The sequence below is a fragment of the Cucumis melo genome, chromosome 2 (genome assembly GCF_025177605.1).
Source record: "Cucumis melo cultivar AY chromosome 2, USDA_Cmelo_AY_1.0, whole genome shotgun sequence".
NCBI classification, from domain to species: domain Eukaryota; kingdom Viridiplantae; phylum Streptophyta; class Magnoliopsida; order Cucurbitales; family Cucurbitaceae; genus Cucumis; species Cucumis melo.
In genome coordinates this window covers 23,429,670-23,450,699 of record NC_066858.1, presented here as the reverse complement: position 1 = coordinate 23,450,699, position 21,030 = coordinate 23,429,670, and the positions used below count along the sequence as shown (strand labels likewise).

The following is a 21,030-nucleotide window of genomic DNA, read 5'->3' as shown; positions in this document are numbered from 1 at the left end:
ATTATATTTAATGGCCACGTGGAGTTTAATGATTGAGTTGCACCTAAAATTCCATTAGTACATGGTAACACAATTGATGAGATTAAGTGGTGTGCTTTGCTTCTGCCACAAACATCATTCTCCGCAATAACCCATGAGCTCTACTTTAATCATTAATCATCCAATTTGGAACATAAATAATACTTACGAAGAGAAAGCAGCAAACAAGTGGTTATATATTGAAGGTATCATTCATTAATTTGCTGTTTACTTTCTTCATAAATTTGTTGTAAATGCTATGATATCAGTGTATTACTGATAAAAAGCTGTGTTCCAACTTAATTTAGAGTTTAGGATTTTAAATTTATGATCATGGAGTTGAGTGTGGTCCATTTGGTTTAAGGATTTAGAATGGTATCCATCATTACGTGGCCCTTTAAAATCAATATGGATTCACCTTTTGAATTATCATGCTTTGCTTTAGTCATATACTATAGCTTTATGTTGGTGTTATCACTGTGATAAGCACGCAGACCTTTAAGCATGCGTTGTGTTATAGGGTCAATCATCGTTAGGCCCCATCCAAATCATGGTAAGTGCAAGGCTTGAGCTCCCAACATGTAACCATTCAAAGAATAGGGTTCGATCGATTTTATTTCGTTGATCTGTTTGAATTTTATGAAAGTTTATTTTGCACCAACCTACTCGTACTCTTAGATTGACTGGTGCAATAAGTAATTTATGGAAACTCCAACCTCCACAACCGTTGTTGCATTAAAGAAAGAAGACATTCGACATTCAAGATCATTCAAGATCATACAGTTCCAATTCCATGTTAAAGACATTGGCAATTGTAGCCTTTGGGATAACAAGTGATAGTTTTTTATCTGTAGATTTATAACAAGTCAAAATGTAAGGAGTTAATAAGTGAATTTTAAGAACTCCTTTTTGCCAAACAAGAGGTGAAGTTTTAAATAAAACGGTCAGTATTCTTCGGCAATTTGAGCATGATTGTAGTAATTTGACAGAACTACTTGCGGATGTGCAGCAATAAATCTGATGGATAGGAAGATACCAACAAGACTTACATCTACAAGGTACGAAGGCTGATGAATATTGGAAAAAGGTATTAAGATATTTACCCATACTTAGGTAATACAAAGTTCAAATTTCTAAATTACCCAAAAAAAAAAAGAAAAGAAAGAAAAAGAGGAAAAATAAAATAGTAGATAAGCTTATATCTGAATCTTCAATGGAGACTTTTATAAATTTACAATGCAATGTTATCCCAATGAAGGAAACCACCATGGCCTCTGGAATTTGTGAACTTGTAGACAGCACCAGAAACTACATCCCAAATTTCATTATAATTAGATCACAGTTACCAGATTAATTCCTATACAAGTTTTATGGGACTTTTAGCCAGTTTGATTACACCATTTAATTTTTAGTTTTTGTAAAATTGTGATGGTGTTCTTCCCAAAGAACCATTTCAACTCATATAAAAATTTCAAAAAACAAAAACAAATTTAATCTTTTTTTATAGTTATTTGAGTCTTTGAAATTTTTACCGTGTCTTTCTATCTCTTTTAAGGAAAGATTTGAATTCATGGCTAAGTTTAAAAAACAATAAAATAAAACCGTCTTAAGTTTAAAAAACAATAAAATAAAACTGTTTTTGTTGTTTTTTGTTTTTTGTTTTTGAAACTTATGCTATAGATACTACTTTTACCTCAAAATTTCTTCATTTGCTATCTACTTGTTACCAATAGGAAATAGGCTTAATTATTCGATAGTTAGACAAATTTAGTTTTCTAGGTAGTTAAGAAAACAAAGATACTGGTTATTAAACAAGACCTCGATGAGTCAGAGTTCAAGATATGGGATGAGAATACCTTCATAACCGCCATGAACTGGATCTTCTGACAACAAAAGCGGTGTATCCAAGTCAATGTATCTGCAGTTGGGCAAAAACAATTGATTTGATGAAGAAATGTTATAAAAATAAACAAAGTAGGAAAGCATCTAGTTTTTAAAGAATTATGCATACTTGAAACACCCAAGACCAGCAGCAAGGTGACCAGAAAATCCCATGGCAAGTCGAGTCTCTACCATACCACCAATCATTAAACTGAGTCCTGAACCCCTTGCTACTTCAATAATCTCAATGGCCCCCAAAACCCCAACTTTGGCCAGCTTAATATTTACAACATCCGCAAGATCCCCTTCCACTATTCTCTTAACATCATCTACACCCCGGCAACTCTCATCAGCTGCAACAGATACCCCATATTTATCTCTAGCGACACGACTAACATTTCCAAGACCCTCCCAGTTGTCTCTATGAACTGGTTGTTCAAATAATGTAGGAGTCACTCCCAGTTCTGTATGATTGATCAATCCACACATGGTAAAGTATAGAAGAAAAAAAAAAGAGAGAAAAGATTGCAGGGATTGGAAGGACTTATAATACTTTACCGTGTAATTTTTCAAGAACTTGAATAGCTTCCTCTGTGTCATATCCCTCGTTAGCATCTAGGATAAATTCACAATCAGGATGGACCATTCTGATGCTCTTAAGAACTTCAATATCAGATTTTAGATCCTTTCCCACCTTCAGCTTCAAGGTCTTGAATCCTTGATCGCGATATTTTGCAGCCAATTTGGCAGCATGAGAAGCAGAAGTAATAGGAATCTGCATAAATAATATGGATCAGAGTAGTTCTTTGACAATCTTTTCACTTACTTCTCACTGATATAACTTGAATTTTTATTTATCCCCATATGTACTCGGATTACTGGGATAAAACAAAAAGTTCATTGCAGTTCATGATTAAAAATAAAACTTCCAGCAATATTTGTTAAAGAACCCCACTAGATAATCATCCAAAATAAGAATTAAAACCAAAAAATGTCTGGAATTTCGAACATGCGTTCACCGGGAGATAAAAAGGAGACTTACTGTTATATCAGTGGTTATACTGTCTGAAGCTCCACCAAATAGCTTCCATAGAGGTATGTTAATGCTGTTAGCAACTGCATCAATCAACGCCATCTCAACTCCTGCTCTAACCTTCAATAGTATAGATGATACACAATCATTAAAAGAAACAAGGATTTAAAACTCGAGTCCTGTATATACCATTTGGTTTGTGGTTTCTAAAAGAAGCTTATAAATATTTATCTCACCTATGACTTTCTTGGCTCTGTTATCTACTTTCGAACCATATTCTTAAAATCCATGCCAAGTTTGGACGAAAAAAATGTTCTTAAAAAGTTAATTTTTGAAATATGACTAAGAATACAAATGTTAGATGGTGTCAAAATATGTTAGGAGTGCAAAAAGAGCTTTATGTAAGAGAAGGAAGTGATCATGGATATATAAGTGAAGAGAATTATCTCAATTGGCATGGAGCTTTTGAGTGTTCCATAAACAAAACCAGGAAGGTTTAAATCCAAACAATATCATCCAATTATGGACATGACTAGAGGTCTCGTTGTCTTTATCAAAATAAATACAACTTTCAAAAACCAAAACATCAGGCCTCAGGGATTTTTTTTATAAATACAGCGCATTCCAAGCATTACATCATGAAGCCAATGCAACAAAATTCTTATAGGTAAGATTTTTTTTTTAATCTCAAGGTATTCACTATTCCTGATGAAGTAAGGTAACCAAGTCTTGTTAATGCATCGCATTGACAAGTGAAGTAATGAAAAAAAGAAAAATGAAGTAAAAAATCAAAATCCGACGAGTTAATAGATTACTCACAGAAGCAAATTCATGCCCAGGAAGAGTCTCGCTGATCTGCATCATCGCCAAGCCCAAAGTACTCGGTGGTCTCTGTCGCAATAACTCACAGACCTCCTCGGCCTTCGCCATGGCTGTAGGTTGATCTTCCGCAGTGACAAAAGGCAAAATCGGAGCCTCACCCCATCCAACACACCCATTACTCAATTCGATCCTTATCGCTACATTCTCCACCATTTCAAGCCTCGAAGATGCAATAGTAAATGGCTCAATCAATGGAACATTCAGTGCCCTATTCTCTGCTCTCTGCACATTCACAGTGAACGTTTCCATCAAATTCTTAAACCCCAAGCTCGTTCTGGAATCCGCCGGTGCCGCCGCCGCCATTATCTTCACACACAGCCGCGAAATGGGTACCGATGTTTTCCCCTTCCGGTGGCTCCGAGAGTCGAACAACAGAGGACATATAGACGCAGTGTTGAATTTCAATTGGACAAAGAAGCCAATGAAAGTCATGAGAGTGTTGAAAACGATATTTGAACGGTGAGTTCGTAGGTATTGAGCTCCGTGGCTGTTCAACCATAGGGCGGCGACGGCAAGAGCAAAGAATTGGCTTTATCATTGTCGCTTTGCTTCGTTCTGTTTGGTACAAACAAACATATTAATTTATACTTTATATTTTCAATCATTTTTTCATAGTTAATAATTTGTATTGTCAAAAATAAAAAAAATTAAAAATAAATATTGTCTAAGAAAGATCAATTTTAATATTGTCTAAAAAAATATTCACCTTACAAAATTGTTTATTTAAAGAATTATTTTTGAACTATTTTGTCCATATGTTGATTTTCAAATTCTAATAATTTTTTGCCTCCTAAGTTATATTTTTGGACTATTATTTGTTGTTATTTTAAAAATTCCTTAGTTTATAAATTATGCACCATCGACCACCAAATTATTACTAAATACTATGACTAAATGCTATGACATAGAGGACCCTTTTTCTATTTTTGAGAAAATTCATTTTTTCTATATATGATATAGAGGACCTTTTTATTCCAACATAAGTAATTAAATGTTTTTAATATATATATTATATTTATATTAAGTTTTCTAATTTTAAAATTTTAAGTAAATAGGAAATAGGAATGGAAGCATTTGAAGTTTTAGGGTTAAAAGAATTTTAGCTGCCGTCCGCCGCTGTCATTCGCTCAGTCACCATCGTCTCCCTCTCTCATTCTCTCAAGTTGTTTCCGTAGATAAAAAGCTTAAATAAATTCTTCAACTTTCATTTCAGGTTTTCAATTACTATCAAAAAGGTTAAATTTTTAAATACTGAATCTTTTTGTTGTTTCAAATAAAATAATTATAATTTTGTTAAATTTGGAGCAATCGAATCAAGGTAAACGGCGGCCAACTCTCTGAACCCATTCATCAACCTTAAACCCTAGAGGGAGGAGAACGACGACAACCATGAAATGGATTCTTTTGAGAAACCTTTCTCTCAGAGCTCGTAATCATCTTCTTCGTTCACCCCTTTACACATCCAATGCCCATCCTTCATTCTTCCTCTCACCCCCGACCACCTCTCGCTTCAGGCTCTTCTCTTCCGATAACGATTCCCCCCCAAATGAAGATTCTCAAGCTGTTACCCAAGCGAATTTGGTGTCCACTCAGAAGAAAGAAGCTTCTTTAGAGGTCCAAGATGTAAGCAATAAAGGTACTTCCCTCCCTCCCCCAAGAGAATGTTCTATTTTACGGTTGCTTTCTGCAATATAACTAACGAATTTGAATGTGAAGTCGACGTATTGCGTTTTAGTATTTGTTAAGTCGGATGGTTTGCTTGCTTGTGTGAAAGGAATTCGTGGGATGTGTAACTTTTGTTCGTAAGTAAGGAAGAGCTTGAAGATAGGTTATAATGTTAAGGATTAGAGCAAACTGATTTAGTCATTTCATTTAAGAGCTTGTAAATCATTACACAGTACAAACAGTTAGGACTTTTTGTTATCTTTATGATTTAACGCTTTGAATTTGAGATTGGGTGACATTTGAATTCTTTTATTTCTTTATTTCTTTCTCGATCTGACGTTTGTGCCTCGGTAAATTAGGATTTTGTTCAATGCGACTTTATCAAGAGTCATGGGAGTTAATATTCTATTCATTTGATTCATTAAATTTCTGCCCCCAGAATTTAAAACGCGGATAGAAAAGTACTTCAAAGGTGACGAGGAAGCACTTTCATCAATTCTTGAAGCTATTCTTCGGAGGAAATTGGCTGGAAAGCATGAGGATACGGATGATGAACTTGTTGAAGAACTAAGAATGAAACCGTTAGAAGATGTCAAAGACAGAGAGTTTGAATCTGATTTTGAAGAACTGCATGACACGGATGAAGAGATTGACGATCTTTATTATGCTAAGAATTTAGTTATGGAAAGAATGGCAAAGGATGAATACTTCAACATGGACGACAAAAAATGGGAGGATATTGTTCAGGATGCCGTAAACCATGGGATCCTGAATGACACCAAGGAGTGTGAAGCGATCTTGGAGGATATGCTCAATTGGGACAAGCTTCTTCCAGGTTTGCCCGCTTCCTTTACAGTTTACACACTTGTTTTGGTTAGTGTGCAACATTTCATCATCTTTCTTGTGTTATAATTAGCCTTTGTGGATTAGTTTCTGATATGCAACCCTTCCCATGCGTTCACACATCTCTTCTGCATTACACTTTTTCTAGTAAAAGTTTATAAAATTATAGTCTTGCGTTATTTACTCTATTTATTTGTTTCTGGTGGTTCATATCAACTGATTGTAATTGCGTGTTGCATCTTATTGATTAGTTATGATGGTTGAACATCAATATATTGTAGAAGTTCTAAGTTATTGTTTTCCATTCAGACTATGTTTCAAACCTGGCTCTGAAATGGCTTAATCATATTAGCTTTGTTGATCTCATGCCCCATCATTTGTTGGTTTCATCTTAAGGCTGATATGTATGCCAGGTGCAATGCAATGCTTATGACCATGACTTGAACGTTCCTTTGCTACTACACTTTCTTCTTCTCTCTGGAAAAGTAATGGTAATACATTGTGTAGTGCCCTCTTTCCCCTCATTAGAAATTGCAAGCCTGATCTCATCTTTTGAAGATCCTAAGCACCTCTGAAAGGAAAATAATTAGTGGTAAGCCGATTCTCAGATGAAACTCGTAAAACCCCCTGCAACTGAAAATTGTAGGTTCCACTTATCTGAAAACATATAACCTTTTCCTGGAGTTTGTGCCCTCATTCTAGAGTCGAGACAACAAGCACTGAGCCAAACTGATTTTTTCAGTTGAAAATTGATTTTCTACTAACTTTGGTTCTGTCTAGTTGTAGTTAGTAGCTTAATTTCCATCAATCCAGAGGGCCTGGCAAAAATAATGACGAAACCCAATTTCTGATGACCCTTAATGTCAGATTCTGGTAAAATATTATATTGGTTGAGAGGGTGCTCGTAGGATAAGAAACAAGGGAACTTGCATCGATGATCAAAATAACAACCTGTTAGGTTCTAAAGCACCTTGGAGAACTACACCCCAAAAAGCTAGCTATTGAGGTTTGAGAGCCAAACCAATTAAATACCACATTGGTCATACCATTCTAACCGATGTGACGCAAAGGTAGCCCCTACTACTTTGGTTCCTAACAAAGCCTTAGGGCGGGGGAGAGAACCTCCTACATGAGAGTCTTCCAATCGTATAAAATCAAAAGGAGGCTATAATTACAAAAGAATTTCTTGTGAACACCATCCAGAAGTTGTATATTGTACATAATTCCATCCGGTAGCAGCAGCATCTTAAGAAATCCTACCACTTCTCTCTCCAAAGGAGCCACAGAAATGCTTGGCTCAATTCCATGAGCCTGGGCTCTTCTTCTCAGCCTAACTATGCTTCTAAACCAAATCCATTCAGCAACCTCATCCACCCCCTTGAGCAAACAGGCTGTGGATTAGTAGGTGATCTCAGGTCTCCTCATCCCCTTTAACAGAAAATGAAATGAGGGAGAGAGCCCAATTAGAAAATTTCTGGAGGCTATCTGCCATATTAGAACGTCTATTACGACGAGTGTACCAACAAAACTTAACTTTCTTTTGGATCTTAAACAACTCCCGAGTTGAAGGCACCAAAAGAGCTTTCAATCTACCATTAAGATTTGAGAAATGGTGGAATCCAGATTTTCAAGAGAAAGAACCTCTGGTGTCTATCATTTTCTAACATATTCATTGTTAAGCCATGCAAGAAGTATATACCCTTTTCTTATTATGGATGATCTATTCTCTCATGTATTGCTTCATTTTGTATTATTGTTTTTTTATATCTTGTTTTCTTATCCAATTATTTAACTTTGTTCAACCTACGGAATTCTATGTCTTGTGAGAAATAAGATATGTTGTTTTATGGTGATTGTTATAGTTGCTTAATCCATTCAGTCTAACATGTGCAATCATCTATCGTTGTTATCTTGTGGTGTATGCCTGAGAATCGTTACCGTCTTGAATAAATTCTCTTCTACTGATTTTCCCCCCTTTCTTTGTAATTTTCTGTTCAATTTAGATGATTTGAAGGAAAAAGTAGAAGCAAAGTTCAATGAGCTGGGGGACTTGTGTGAAAAGGGGGAGCTTGAACCTGAGGAAGCTTACAATCAGTTTAAAAAATATGAAGATGAGGTGGTCATGGAATATGGAAAAATGATGGAGGCAGAAGCTCCAACGTTCGATGAAACTGATGTGCAAGACAATAAAAAGGACTTGGATGACCCACCAGGTGAAGGGCCAATTCTTAGATGGCAAACAAGGGTTGTGTTTGCACCAGGTGGGGATGCATGGCATCCCAAAAACCGAAAAGTGAAATTATCTGTTACTGTGAAGGAGCTTGGTTTATCAAAGTACCAGTTTCGTCGACTGAGGGAGTTGGTTGGCAAGCGCTACCATCCAGGGAAAGATGAGCTTACGATTACTAGTGAGAGGTAAGGTCATCAGTTGTATGTTGTAATGTTTAGTTCTGCTGATACTTCTTGTTGGTCTACTTTTTGGTGTTTGACATATCATAGTAGGACAAAAACAGGTCTCTGACATTTCTAATAGAGATGCCAATTTCTGATGACACTAAATAAATAGGACACATCTACACATTTTGTGCTCCATTTCTTCATTCTTTCACTACTGCAAGAAATCATTATCATTGCAGTTTCTCTTTCTTAATTATTTGCATGTGAGGGTGTAAACCAATTTGACTTTCTAATCATTTCCCCCATGAGGAATCTTGACCACGATCCACACTTGATCTTGCTGAACTTTCGCAGCATATGTTATGATTTATCAAGTTTACGTTTTGTTGATCTAAATTTGCATTGGATTCTAACTTCAACTGTATTTCTCAGGTTTGAACATAGAGAGGAAAATAGGAAGGATTGCCTTAGGACTCTTTTCTCTCTCATTGAGGAAGCTGGAAAAGCCAACAAACTTGTAGAGGATGCTCAAACTTTGTACGTGAAGGAGAGGTTGCGGGCAAATCCTCAGTTTATGGAGAGGCTGCGGTCCAAGAAAATGAGCTCGCAAGTATCAAGCCCTCAACCTGCTTAATTGTTTGATTTTTGATGCTGCTGAAACGAAAAAAGATAGCTTGGTACAACATTTCTGGATGATATCTCCTACAATGATTGGTAATGTTTACAATATTTTCCCAAGTCAGTTGTCTCTTTTTGAGGCAATGAATGAAAAAAAGGAACGCTTAAGTTAAAGATAGTGAAATTTGTAGAAAACCATAAGGTCATATTGTCACCAAAATTTCTTCCTCTGAATCGACTTATCACTTCCTCTTATGTGTAGTTGGATTATTTTTTTTTTTTGGTAAAGCTTTATTTTGGGATAGACATCTTGTGTTAAAATTTGTTTAGCTTTGCAAGGTGGCAAAGGGAGAGGTGTGTAGCTCCAATAGTTAACTTTTGCCTTGAACTTCAAAAATAAAAAAATAATTAGGGGAATTTATATTTGTTGAGAAAAGGACAAAATCATTCAAATTAAATGAAAAATATGAAGATGGGTGAAGCAATATCTTAATCAAAGATTATATCAAATTGTTAATGTTGAATAAAGTTCTTTCAATTAGAGTTTGATCTCCTTTTCTCACAATATTAACATCTATGGCATGCAGTTTCTTTCCCCTGTTTAGATTGAAGCTGGGTGATGTGCTCCAAAAGGAAAAGGCAGTTGACTTGATTTGTGGGAGGATTGGTAGTAAGAAAGCATACGTTCAAGATGCTAATGCATCTGTTTGTGAATGATAGCTAATCGATTTTATAATTAAAAGAATGTGAACTTAAGCTTAAAGCTTATAATAGGTAGTAATTTGTACCGTTGACATTTGGATCTTTGTCTACATTGGTTGTTGTTGAAGCCTTGTAGACTTTGATTTTCAACTTGCTTTTTTCGATCTAGTTTTGCTTTTCAAGCTAACCTAGGTAAGAGATCATCAAACTGTATTGGTACAAACTATTATACTTCAAAACCTAAATTAGTGCATGAAGTATATAGTTCAACCAAACATAAAAGATTAGGACACAAGAAAGTTACGACTCTCATTCAGAGATTATTACTCTTCCATTTGAAGTCGTCAAATGAAGCTATTTATAAATCCAATCATTGATAATTACTTGTACTTACATGTAACTTTGACAATGTTAGAGTTATTTTTAGTACTCGAAGTTGTAGAGTGGGATCAAATTCAACTTGGTTGTTTCCTAAATGATGTATATTTATCAGCTTGACTATTCGACTCAAACCTTGAGACACTAACCTTTTTTCATTTGACCTCGAGTCTATCTGCGACCTTGAACCTTGCTTTGGAAAAATTTACAAAAGATCGTACTAAAGTCATACGAAAACTATTTACGTGCTATTTCCATTCACTTTATGCTAAAATACAAACATTATTTTAAGATTAGAAATAAAATAATATGTAACGTGTCAAACTGCTTGTGGTAAAATTAAAGTGCTAAAAAGTCACGAATTTAATTTATGGTGATCACTATCTAATATAATATTCTATAAATTTATTTAATACTTAAAAGTTTGTTGCTTTAGACGAATTATTTTACGAGATTAGTAGAGGTACGTGTAAGTTGATTTGGACACTTACCAACAAAAATATACATCCAATTTAAATGAGTTTAAATGAAACATCTTTTAGGGCGATCTTTTTTCTTCCAATGGGTTTTAACGAAGAGTTAAAAAATTCCAAGAAGTGATGAAAATAAGCCTGTTCATTAAAGGTTCGTGTGGTTTTTCATTCTTTTGTTTTTTTTTTTGGAATAAGAAACGTGAATATTTTTATAACTATTCTCGTTTCCTATTTCTCATAAAAGAAACAAAACCATAAATTTGTTTCATAATCATTTCTTGTTTCTCGTTTTTTGTGTTATTTTTCTAACATTTTTGCATAATTTTTTAAGTTTAAATATAAGTTAATTGCTTTAAAAAATAAATGATATATAGAATTCATTAAAATATAAAAAAATAATTATAAAACATTAATATCATCAAGCAACATGAATCCTGTTGCAAAATTAATAATTATAATATAATATCATTATATAAGAAGGAAAAATTTACAAAAGATAATATGATAGAAAAAAATGAAAATTAATAAAAGAAGGAAAAATTTACAAAATCATCAATGATGGAAGTTGAACCTAAGACTTGGAGGACAAAAACACCCTTACCAAGAAATTCTAGAAAAAAATGGAAAATGAAATCAATAAAATGGGATGAAAAACTAATTTTGGTAGTTTCTCAATTTTTGCCTAATTTTGATAAATATTCCTTAAAATTTGGGAATGAGAAACGATAATGATTATCGAATATGTTTTCTATCAAAGAGGTCCTAAAGGTCCTAAACCAGATGTTGACTAACCCATCGTATTTTGTAACAAAGAGGACCACTTTGAGCTATTATTAAGACTATAGGAATGAAGAATTAATAATGTATTTTCATTTTGGGGTTTTCCATTCATCTTTTTTGACGAAGAATATAGAAGTTTCCAAATGAATGAGAGGTTCCCAAGTGTGCAATATTATATTTCTTCTCGGGTTTTAAAACTTTAAATTGCTTCAAGATCATTCTTTTAAGTACAACAAACGAGAGATGTAAGACTTGGATGCCTGACCTCAAAACAAAGAATGCAAGTTAGTTACCGATGAGTCCTACAAATGCTATTTTCTTCTCTTTTACAAAAATCCTTCACCTTCACTTTCTTTGGCATGAGCTATGATTATCAGCTACCAATAAAAGCTTTTTTTCAAAACCAATCGTATCAAAAGGACATATTTGGTAATGATTCTAAAATGATTAAAATCATTCTCATTTTAAAAACTAAATTAATGTTAATGGTACGAAATTATGTTTAAAAACGTAAAATTCAACAAGAAATTAATCGCTAAGTGATTAAAAGCATGCTTTGAGTGAATTTATTTGTGACAAAATATTTTTACTCCCACCACCACCACTACTACCGTAGAGCACAAAATTTGAACCATGATATCGGTCATTCATTTCTTAGTTCAAAGCATAGGATACAGCAACAGGAATAGAGTTGCTTGAATTATTCATATTCTATCAAATGCATCAAACTAATAAGTTTAAACTTAATAATGATTTAGGAAGAAGAAACAAAACATAACATATTTTTCTTGTCTTACCTGAATTGTTGTGTACTGCCTATGAGTTCCTGACCTGCTGCTGCTGTGTGCCATCTACTGGAAGCTGTCTAGAAGCATCGGACAGAGCGGCCGCGGCTGCCTGAGTCATAGTTTGGTACTGAGAAGCCATCGGCGTAGCCGGGATGTTCTGGGGTGGAGCATTAGTGTAGTCAAATCCATAATTAGCAGTGCCTGAGGGGGTGGGAGCGGGAGCGACAGCTAAAGATTGAGATGGATAGTTCATTTGGGGAAGACCCACGTATGGTTGTTGGAACTGATTGTGAGGAACTTGTAATAAGGGAGGAGGATTTGACGTCACAGCAGTTCTGTACACGTTAGCTGCCATTTCTGGCATAGCAGCGGTAACTTTCTGAGGATAGAGGGATGGTTGACTACTATCATTGTAAACAATTGAAGAAGAGACAATAGCGGGGCTAGCCGATGCTTGCCGGTTGGGTACAGCCAAGGGAGTTTCAGCAGGACTTGACTGGACTGACATATTGTAGGTTGGTTGAGTTTGTGTAATGGGCATTAGATAGACCGGATATTGCTGATCAATTGGATGATGAAGTTGCTGTTGAGATGGTGTTGGAGTGTAAATAGGATGATAATACTGTTGAACGGGGACATGCCCTGCTGCGGCTGCAGGGTGGTGGTGATGGATGTAATGGGTGGCCGTGTGGACGAATTGTTGTGGTTGCTTCTGATCTAATTGTGAAGTCAAGAGATAAGTAGGATCATGGAGGTGTTGAATTGGTACTTGTTGACTTGTTAGGAAACCATCACTTTCTGTAATGGGAGTGGCTGGAACTTGGTTGTCTCTCATAATTTGGTCATGAAAATATATGGGTTTGGACTGAGAATTTGCTGATGCTATGCTACTATCACTGTAACAAACACCAAGAACATTTTTGAATGAAAAACCATTTGAAAACCGAACTAGCAAACAAATTTTCCGATTGTAACTTGAAGATGGTCCTCGTATTTAGTTCTCAAATTTCAGAAAATGAATGTAAGAAGTATGTATTGATCTCCTTGACCAAATTTGCTAGCAGGAACAAACAACTCCTAATTTTAGATATTAACATTGTGAAAGAACATGCTTTCAGAGCAGGGGATTTTGTAATCATGGTGGAGGAGATGAAAACGACAAAAATCATACGTGCTTCACAAGAGTAGCTAATAATATTCTTATGAACAAAGATTTTCTGAAAAAGCATTTGAACGAGCGAATTAAATCGAGCAAGTGAAATCCGTATTGAAGCTTAGTGAGTAATTTGCACAAAAGTTATACAATACCTGGCAACAGAATCCGGGGACGGTAGACCAAAACCACCGCTAACAACAGGACTGGCAACACCCCTGTTTTGCAAGGTTTGCAATGGCAATGGAGGCTTCCGAAACGCCACCGTACCGACCTGTTCCGGTCTCTCGTCGTCGAGAAAGACCCGATTAGCGTTTTCTTGATTTGAAATAACACCCAATGGAACAGTTGCTGCAGCAGCAGCCAACGCCGTAGGAATTGGAGGAACACCAAAATTCATCTGCCCAAACTGCTCTTCCAATCCCACCTTCGGATCTTGAACTCTACCCTCCGTCTCTTCCACACGGACACGTATCGGCGGCAAATTGGACATTGATGGCACCGAAGAAGACGAACCAAACGAAGAATCATTTTCCACAGCAGGAGAATCAGGAATCGATTGTACATCTTGAGGCGAACTACTAATCTTCACAACCTGTTTGTCAATATGCCCTAAAGAATCATGACCTTGATTTTCCAAATCATTACACGAATCACTCGTCCGAACGGCGTCGAGATTCACCATACATTCCATAGTAGCCGAATCAGAAAGCCCTCTAGGAATCATCCCAGCAGAGTTATTTAAGGCATCAACAAACCACGTTTCGTGTTTAGCATCGTCAAGCAACGAACCCATAGAAGCCGCAGTTTCTGGCTTGATGAAGAAGAGAAACAAACGAATTCGTAAAGGTTTTGACGGCGAAGCCATAGTGATTCGGTCATATTCTTCAATCATATTTTCGAGATCTTCATCCGTCGCAATGGAAATTAAGGAATCGAGATCTTCGTGAGGGAGCTGGTACTTGAGGGTGAAAGGGCGTCCATTAAGGAGGGTTCGGGAGAGACGCATGCAGAGGTCAGAGAGTGTGGAATGGCGGTCGACGACGACAATACGAGTGTCGCCGCCGACGTAGCAGAGGGACTTATCGTGAGGACGGGGGATAATGTGGCCGCCATAGCTGCACATGAGACGGAGCTTGGCGCCGGGAACTGGGGGGAGAGGGTCGTCCCAATCGGCATTGTGGGAACGGGGTGAGGATTCAATGGAATCTTGATAGTTGTGGTGCTGCTGATGGTGCATGGAGTTGGGTGCAAAGTTAGCGGCAGCGGCCGTTGTTGCAATGGCCGGAGGTGACGGATCCATCTTAGTCAACTACTAATGAATTTCAATTTCTCTAAGATTGGGATGAAATACTTCACTTTAATTCAAACATACCTTTTTATTTATTCATTATAAATGTTATTAAATAAAGCTTTTAAAGTTTCCCATTTTTTCTTATAAAAAATAGAATTTAATTTAATTTAATTTAATTTATTTTTGTTTTTTTACTATAAAATATAAAGTATTTTATTTTATAATTTTTATTATATTTCTTACATTTGAAGATAGGTAAATTTGAGTAAAGTTAAGGCAAATAAAATAAGATAGCTTCTTCATACACAAGAATTAGCTTAGAGGTGAAAATCCTATTAATTGCTTCAAATCAAAGAAATTAAAAAGAAAAAAAAAACTAATTAAGGTCAAATTTTGTATATTTAGAAAAGATGAATGTATTTGGGTTTAAGCTTTTAGATTTTGACGCGTTGGAACGATTAATTTTGTGTTTGATATATTTTTAAACTTTACGATAGGGGTACTCAAGAAAAGAATGAGAAAATTATGTAACCTAATTATGTAGTTAGTCTATTTGATGAACTAATTAACAACTTAAGTGTTTGTTTTAGAGTGATTATGAAATTGTTGAAATCATTTTTATCATGTTTAAAATTACTTTGAAACATGTCTTTAGTCATTTAAAATTAATTTAATATTTAATTTTACACTTTTAAATGCAATATGCTCATTTGAATATCCAAGCAATGACTTGTATACTGGTATTGCAGCCTGCTCAAAAGCAGATGGAGTATAGTTCTGTCAGGGTAAACTTCATTTCACCAAAGTTAACTTTGATTTACTTTTTATGATGACTTTAAAAATTACAATAGTGATTTTAATCCATTTACGATCGCTTTTAATTTAAACAACTTTATAATCACTTCCACACATACTGTAACAGAGATAAAACAAAACCAAATTACCTAAGATAAGTGTTAAAAGTGACCTAAACAAAGTCATATATGACATCACTCAACCTAAGTAGTTGCCCGTTGTTTGTTAACTTTCCATGTTTTTTTTCTCAAATAATTTCTTCTTATTCTTGCGTGTTTGAGTTACGTCTATACAGTTTGGTTATTCTCACGTAAAGATATATCATGTTTATTTTTGTGATATTTTTCAAAATTTAGTTATAACATATAATTCAATCTTGATCATGAAAGTGTAATGATCAATAATATGGTACACAATATCACATGCCTCACATTTATAGAAATTTTAATTGTGTTAACTAAGTGTTTGGTATGACTTGACCTTACTATGTTAACCTATGATCGATGATAAATACGCGAGGATAGAAAACGAAATAGAGTTATATAATCTCTATACTATGTTGAATATAACTTGAGCCTAGGCTCCTAGAGTGCCTCTTTAATTGATTTAGTTTAATTTATAGTTAGTAATTAGTAATTAGTTTATATGAAATAAACTAACTAAATTATTTTTAAAAAATTAATATCATTATAATTTATAGTAATACAATAAGTTAATTAGGTATGGCCTAGTTTTGTTTTAATTAGTTACTTTTTGGAATTATTATGAATAACAAAATAATGAAACTATTTACATGATAGAGTTTGATGAATTTTGTAATTTGCTATTTTTGTAAATGACTCTAAATAAATCGATACAATAAAAAAATTACTCTAAAATTAAAATAGTAATAAAATAAATTTAAATTTATTATGATGATTTCTACGTTAACAAAAGCTATATTAGCCATAAATTTACTTAAAAGTATGACATATGGATGTTCTAGTAATTGTTTTAGACTACTCGTTCCAATTTCTTACACCTTTTTTTATATAGATCTCTTTCAACAAGAGAGGTTTGGAGTCATCACCAAAATATATATATATATATATAAGATTGGTCTAAATAAAGATAATATATTTATGTTTAGATGATCATGTTTATTAATATTAATAGATAAAATACGATAAGTAATAAAAAAAGCAAAAAAAACTATATATTTTAAATTAAATCAATCCGATCAAATACGATGTCACGAACAAATCAATACAAAAAAAAAAAAGTAGAATTGAGATTTCTATTTCCAACGAATGAGGAAATCAAAATTTTTGAAAGAAATAAGGTTGATTATGAAATAAAAACCATAGTATAAAAAAGAAAAACAAAATTGAGAATTTTGAGGCATAGTTGAATAATGGGATTCATTGCATTTACAATTCTATTATTATTATTTCATTGTTCATCGAGTAAAGGAAGACATCATTCTCTTTCTTTACCCTTTTCCCTTTCGTAATTTTAACGTTGCTTTCCATTTTTTTTTTCTTTTCCACTTCCCAACTTGCTCTTTATAAATTTATTAGTGTTCGTATAATCTATTAATTTTTCCTAGGTTGATTCAAAATTTGGGCAAAAAAAAAAAAAAAAATTTACGTGTTAGTAAATTTTTAAACAAACAACAATATATTTAGATTAAAAATTTAAGTTATCTAATATGGAGTTATAATGATGTGATTATAAAAAAATTGCTAACCTAGGATTTATCAATCCTAATCCTAAGAAAATTAGAGTATATATTTTACCTACGATTTTAACGTGTTAAAATTAAATATAATTAGCTCAATCGGCCTTTGAAGTTAATTTATAAACGATTAAATGTTAGTAACCTTAATATAAATTATAATAAGATAACATAACAAATTAAACTAAATGCATTAAAATAATTTACATATTTTAGTGATAGCCATTGTAAATATAATATAATATAATATAATATAATATAATATAATATAATATAATATATATATATATATATATATATATATATATATATATATATATATATATATATATATATATATATATATAATTTAAAGAATATTGGCATTATTGTTAATGGGAGCATGTGTTTTCATATGATCATAAATGGCATTTTTGGTTATATATTTAATCTTGCGATCACATGATGTGTCATAGAAAGTCACAATTAATACAAACTCCCATTTTGGATCTTACTTTGTTATATGCTAATTTTATTGAGTTTTCTAGAACAATATTTTGATTTCATACACATATATAATTACTCTATTTTTCTTTTTTTATATTATCAATGATATTTTAGTTAATAAATTAGATTGACTTTACTTTCTAATTAGATTTGATCTATTATCTGTTGACAGTTGGGAAGTGTACGTTCTTCTTGTAAAATGCCTTACAAATTCCATGGAAATTCAGATTTAATTAGTTTTATCAAAATAAGTTTTCTAACCCTTTTGCTAACTTCCATACAAATAGACAATCTTTTTTACTCGTTTGTTTTTTTTCCCTCTTTAATTTTTATTCATTTTCATTTTATCTTAGGTGTGTTTAATTTATTTTCAAGATTCGAAAATTTCACAATCTAAAAAAATGTACGTTAAAAGTATTAGGAAAAAAGGACAATGATACCAATGATATATATTTTTCTCGAAAAAAAAAGAAATAGAATAAGAAGAAAGTAGATCTTGTGATTGAGAGATGAGGGACAATAGGAGAGATGAAAAAGAGGGAAGAAAAAAGTATTATAAATTGTGTCCATAAGGAATTGCTTTAAGTGTTGAGTTGAAATTTGAAGTTTGAAGTTCATATATATCTATATTTGGGTAGGGTTGATAACGTGATGAAGGGGTCCCTATCCTTCATTAAACATTCTACAATATTTAAAATTGTAAGATAATATGGTCGTAAGCAAGTATCATAGTTGCAAGATGAGATTATTTAAGGTTTTGATAGTTGCTTAGTTAAAGCATGCACTAGTTTTAAGTTGGAATAATAATGAATTCAAATGCATGTTGATGTAAGAGGTCCTTCATGGAATGGATTTGAGTAAATATATCATGCATAATTAACGTATACTTTCACTATTGAAGATAATATATGTTACTTATTAGTCTCATATCAAGATACAAAAGGTATAGATCGAGCACATAATAGACGACATGGATGAAACATTCTCAAAGATAGAGAGATGATTAGATATATATTTCACCAAAAAAAAAAAAAAAACAAGTCAAGAGGAAGAGAATCAATAACTTTTGAATTGACATGCTTGACAACGTTATATGTACAATATGATCGATGATAAAATTCATTGTTCGAAAAGTCCTTAATAACTGTGATAACTTTTAATTGCACTTTATTTCAACTTTTCTAGTTTAACTAAGTCCAAAGCCTAAACTATTTTTTTCTTTCTTTTTCCAATAATTAAATATATGCTTTTAATGCAATATCATATTCATTACTAAAGTAACTTTTCTTTTTAATTATCAAGTATATGCGTTTAATCCAATGTTGTAGATAAATTAAGGTTTTGTGTTAGTAAGCATTATAAGAAAAGTATTTGAGTGCATTCTAAATTACACTTACCTTTTTGCCATTCACTCTAACATTCATCTTTCCCAAATATATATAGTTGGTATTGAGTTAAGGAAAAGATGGAGTTGCACAACCGATGACACATCTAAATTGCTTATAATAGGACCAAAATAAATAAAAGATGAACGTGCTTCATATTTTTATACGATATATATAATATACCCACACAAAAAAAATTTAAACTTACCTACTAATAAAAGTATATAATTAAAATATCAGATGGATTATAAACATAAATAAGCATGTAAATAGAGGCAAGAAATTCAAGTTAAATCCTCCATCAATATCAGAAAAAGAATATACAAGTAAACATATATATATGTTTTTGAAACATGCACCACAAAGTAAATATATCTTAGCACATTTGAGTGCAAAATTATCCCATCTTTATGTTTTGGTAGAACAATAGATGATTGAACAACAAATAACCCAAGGAGATTTTGGAGATGATATAATAATTACTAAGCTTATAACATTAACCCTAAGATTAAACACAAAAAAAAAAAAAAAAAAAGAAAGATTTACCATTGTTGAGGAAACACAAACTTGTGGGCAAAACAAAGCATCATTGCTTCATAAGTAGCTATGAACCTCTTCAATGGCAATCGGCCTAATTTTGCTTTTCCTTCCATTTTCTTCCATAACTCTACAAGATTATTACTGCTTCTTCTTCTTCCTCCAAGTGTTATAGTTGTTGGATTATTCTTGATCTTGTCTTGTTCATGATCAACCAATTCACCAATATTATAATTTTCACTTCTTAGCCTTTCATATGATGATCTTCTTGATCTCCCCATATCCCCAATGGCTATATTATTATGCTTTTTGGGTCTCTCTTCAATAACTCTTCAAGTAAATGCCTCTTTTAATTTCTTTCTACTTTGTGGGTTTGGTTTTTCAAGGAAATGAGAGAGAGAGAAGTGAATCACATTAAATTTGTATTTAATGGCTAGCTAGAGTCTAGAAGGGAAAAATGAAAAAGCAATAATGCCTAGTGAAATTTTTTATCATAATTAATGAGTGGTTATATCCATGGCCAACCACCAAAATTAGTATCATTTATTTACCTTAATAAAAAAATACAAACGATAATTATATTGTATAACTTCTATTGGTTGGTTTGTTTCATACGTTTTGCTATGTTTATTGTTTTTTTTTACCATTAAACGTGAGTAGAATAGAATCGAGTGATGTTCTCAACGTATATATTGATGTCAGTTGAACTAATTTCTTATTGACTTGATAAGATAAATATTTAAATATCATATATATTTAATATTCATATTAATGAAACAACATACGATCAAAAATATTGTAAATGATTTATTGAAATTAATTATGCAATCATAATAATTGAAATTAAGTGTTTCTAATTAGTGCAGAGAAAGTATTTATATTAATATTAAAATCAATCCAAACAAACCCTACGACAATTTTGATAATGAATAATTAATTATATATAGTTTTTCATGTTCGTGAGTTTTTCTATTTTTTGTTTATGTATTATGAGTTTCATCTTTATTTAATTTTAAGAAGAAAGATAAAGTTTGTGGAAATAATTATTTCTTTTCTAATTTTTAAAAGTTTGATTTTCGAGATCACGAATAAAAAATATATAATAGAAGTACGTTGAAATAATATTAATAAATTTAATTTTCAAAAACCAAAAATCATACCGTCGCATCTAATATTAATAATAAAGAAACGAAACTTAATTTATA

General features: G+C 32.8%; 3 protein-coding genes across 4 annotated transcripts; 1 reads left to right on the top strand and 2 right to left on the bottom strand.

The window, feature by feature from the left end:
• Window positions 1-1,051: 1,051 nt before the first annotated feature.
• On the bottom strand, window positions 1,052-4,388 carry LOC103494142 (L-Ala-D/L-amino acid epimerase). Its single transcript, XM_008455213.3, has 6 exons — window positions 3,752-4,388; window positions 2,942-3,052; window positions 2,458-2,674; window positions 2,030-2,363; window positions 1,875-1,936; window positions 1,052-1,326 (listed from the first exon to the last, which is right to left on the bottom strand). Exons 1-6 carry the CDS (start codon window positions 4,244-4,246, stop codon window positions 1,250-1,252), a joined length of 1,296 nt encoding a protein of 431 aa, XP_008453435.2. The 5' UTR covers window positions 4,247-4,388; the 3' UTR covers window positions 1,052-1,249.
• A 486-nt stretch (window positions 4,389-4,874) lies between these two features.
• Window positions 4,875-10,207, top strand: LOC103494143 (uncharacterized). Of its 2 annotated transcripts, XR_538586.3 has the most exons (5): window positions 4,913-5,450; window positions 5,919-6,314; window positions 8,326-8,737; window positions 9,152-9,433; window positions 9,925-10,207. XR_538586.3 is itself a non-coding variant. In XM_008455214.3 (4 exons), exons 1-4 carry the CDS (start codon window positions 5,204-5,206, stop codon window positions 9,351-9,353), a joined length of 1,257 nt encoding a protein of 418 aa, XP_008453436.1. In that variant the 5' UTR covers window positions 4,875-5,203; the 3' UTR covers window positions 9,354-9,641. The 2 variants fall into 2 exon arrangements, 1 of the variants encoding a protein (XP_008453436.1); XM_008455214.3 differs by lacking the exon at window positions 9,925-10,207 and having other exon boundaries at window positions 4,875-5,450; window positions 9,152-9,641.
• Window positions 10,208-12,295: 2,088 nt separating this feature from the next.
• LOC103494144 (uncharacterized) lies at window positions 12,296-15,003 on the bottom strand. The gene is made up of 2 exons (XM_008455215.3): window positions 13,767-15,003; window positions 12,296-13,354 (listed from the first exon to the last, which is right to left on the bottom strand). The coding sequence occupies exons 1-2, from the start codon at window positions 14,912-14,914 to the stop codon at window positions 12,487-12,489; spliced, it is 2,016 nt and encodes a 671-aa protein (XP_008453437.2). The 5' UTR covers window positions 14,915-15,003; the 3' UTR covers window positions 12,296-12,486.
• Window positions 15,004-21,030: the final 6,027 nt, after the last annotated feature.

Bases quoted from the DNA above. Each gene is read 5' to 3' on its own strand.
- LOC103494142 (XM_008455213.3), bottom strand. From the start codon at position 4,246: ATGACTTTCATTGGCTTCTTTGTCCAATTGAAATTCAACACTGCGTCT. The intron at 3,053-3,751 runs GTGAGTAATCTA...ATACTATTGAAG, and splicing joins CTGGGCATGAATTTGCTTCT to GTTAGAGCAGGAGTTGAGAT. The intron at 1,327-1,874 runs GTATTCTCATCC...TTTGGGATGTAG, and splicing joins AGTTCATGGCGGTTATGAAG to TTTCTGGTGCTGTCTACAAG.
- LOC103494143 (XM_008455214.3), top strand. From the start codon at position 5,204: ATGAAATGGATTCTTTTGAGAAACCTTTCTCTCAGAGCTCGTAATCAT. The intron at 6,315-8,325 runs GTTTGCCCGCTT...TGTTCAATTTAG, and splicing joins TTGGGACAAGCTTCTTCCAG to ATGATTTGAAGGAAAAAGTA. The intron at 8,738-9,151 runs GTAAGGTCATCA...TGTATTTCTCAG, and splicing joins CTTACGATTACTAGTGAGAG to GTTTGAACATAGAGAGGAAA.
- LOC103494144 (XM_008455215.3), bottom strand. From the start codon at position 14,914: ATGGATCCGTCACCTCCGGCCATTGCAACAACGGCCGCTGCCGCTAAC. The intron at 13,355-13,766 runs GTATTGTATAAC...TGTTTGTTACAG, and splicing joins TCCCCGGATTCTGTTGCCAG to TGATAGTAGCATAGCATCAG.